We start from the raw sequence: 2,014 nt of genomic DNA on the forward strand, positions 1-2,014 counted from the left end.
TGAATATTTTTAAATTAGAAAATTAATGATTTTTTTTTCAATACATTTTTCTAAGTGGGTGATTTCATTTCTAATGGGAAGAATGTTTCAAAATCATTTTATTATTTGCAGCGAATGAGTTAAAAACGGTATTTTTTAAAACATTACTGGATTTTCTTAAATACATGTTGCTGCTGGCGCCATCTAGTGTACATAACATCTACTAAAGTTAACAGGATGGTTAAAAAAATGAAGAAGTAATATATATTTTCTTTCCACGGGAAATCGAACCCGCTGTCCCCGCAAAAATGAATAAAAAGGAATTGAGGGGGACCACATCCAGTACTTTAGGCGATACCCCACAATTCCTTGGTTGAAATGGTTCTTAATTATGTATATAAGGTTTGAAACGCCATCTTGGATTGAACGCCATCTTACTCTGAATCCGCCATTTTGAAAGATTTGCTTTGGGGAGAATGACATCACCCATATCATGTTTGTGCATGACTTTGTTCGAAAATGGCGTCTGCCTTTTCACTCCTCCTTTGGGTAGACATCCGCATAGGCGAACGAATACGTTTCTGTGGACCAATCAGAAAGCTGAAAAATGATATCATGGTCTCTTAGCCTAGTAGAGTAATGGAAATTCCCTCGTGTTGTATGCTGCAACTTCAGTCCTGCCCTTACCTCGCTTTGGTGTTGACGTGATTTTTTATCTTGGCGTAAACGTATACGTTTGTATCCCGCATTTCTTCAAGATGACCGACAACAAGAGAAAAGCTTCGGACACTGCTATGGATTCCTGTAAGAAACTGAAGGAGGAGGAAACTACTAAGGTAAGTGTATTGTTTTGATGTTATTTTAGTTATTGTGATTTTTTATCTTGTTTCTGTGTAAAAAAAAATGTTTTTTATGTATACTTACTTCTTTCAGAACACTGGTGTAATATTAGAAGATGAGATTCCGGATGGAGTGTTTTACCTTGGAGACTGTGTTTTCGTGTTTCCTTCAACGTTCAACGGGCATACATCAGTCCATATTCGTCGCTACAAGAAATATGGTAAAAAGTTCTACCCAACACGCGAAGGTGTTACTATCAGGCCATCGCTAATACCGATCGTTATACAGCGCCCTGAAATACCACGATCAAAGACCGATCTCGAGTTCTTGCCAGAGAACGAAATCACAATTGAAAGTTCCGATTTTCAAAAGTTTACCTTCACACAGATCAAGAAAACACATGACGGACAATGTTTTTCCAAATCCCTCATCATCACGGGAGGCCAATGGAAACAGATGATAAAACAGTATTGTGCTATCTCTACGGCCGTTGCAGATGAAGTTTATTCGTCCATAGACTTTTTTGAGGTGTACAAAAATATACAGGACCTACCTACAGATGAAGATCTGCCCAGTTCTCTGGATGTAAGTCTTGGACAGCACTACCTTTTAGATATCCTTGAAAAGTCTTTTCGGAAACTCTTAACCACGATGCCCGATAGATTTTTGAAAGAACCCGAAACGTGCGCCGAAGAAGTTATTGGAAATCGTATAGAAACATTCAACAATATAGCTTTGTTTCAGAACGTGCAAGAACTGGTACACATTTTTTATGATAACTTGTGGGAACGTACACAATTTCTAGCTCTGAGACCTCACGATTACTTGACGCACAACTTTCTGAAAAACGTTTGTATGAAAGATGTCCTACAGAAAAGTAGGAAATATTTTTGTCCTGAAAATGTGAGTGAGTACTTTGAAGATTTAATGTAATGAAATATCTGTGTAAATATTTTAAAGGTGCCCTCGAATAAAAAAAAATTTGTCATGTTACATTCTTTGTTTTTATTTCACACATTTTTTTTCACAGTGTATGTTTTCTGTAAGGTTTATAGGTGATTGCTACCAATGGATGAGTACATAAAGGTAAGAGAATTTTATTTTAGTTATGACGAACCATTCTGATGCAAAGTAAGTTATTTTTTTACCGTAGCTTAATTTTTTCTTTTCGTACCTATCCCTAGAGGTATATAAG

The 2,014-nt window shown here is 36.5% G+C and overlaps 1 protein-coding gene across 1 annotated transcript; it reads left to right on the forward strand.

Moving 5' to 3' along the window:
* The first annotated feature begins 671 nt into the window (after positions 1 to 671).
* On the forward strand, positions 672 to 1,806 carry LOC118198681 (uncharacterized). Its single transcript, XM_035370418.2, has 2 exons — positions 672 to 815; positions 913 to 1,806. Exons 1-2 carry the CDS (start codon positions 738 to 740, stop codon positions 1,750 to 1,752), a joined length of 918 nt encoding a protein of 305 aa, XP_035226309.2. The 5' UTR covers positions 672 to 737; the 3' UTR covers positions 1,753 to 1,806.
* Positions 1,807 to 2,014: the final 208 nt, after the last annotated feature.

Source organism: Stegodyphus dumicola, chromosome 7, assembly GCF_044657685.1.
Source record: "Stegodyphus dumicola isolate Sdum_Otavi_A_Nest chromosome 7, ASM4465768v1".
Classification (NCBI taxonomy): Eukaryota; Metazoa; Arthropoda; class Arachnida; order Araneae; family Eresidae; genus Stegodyphus; species Stegodyphus dumicola.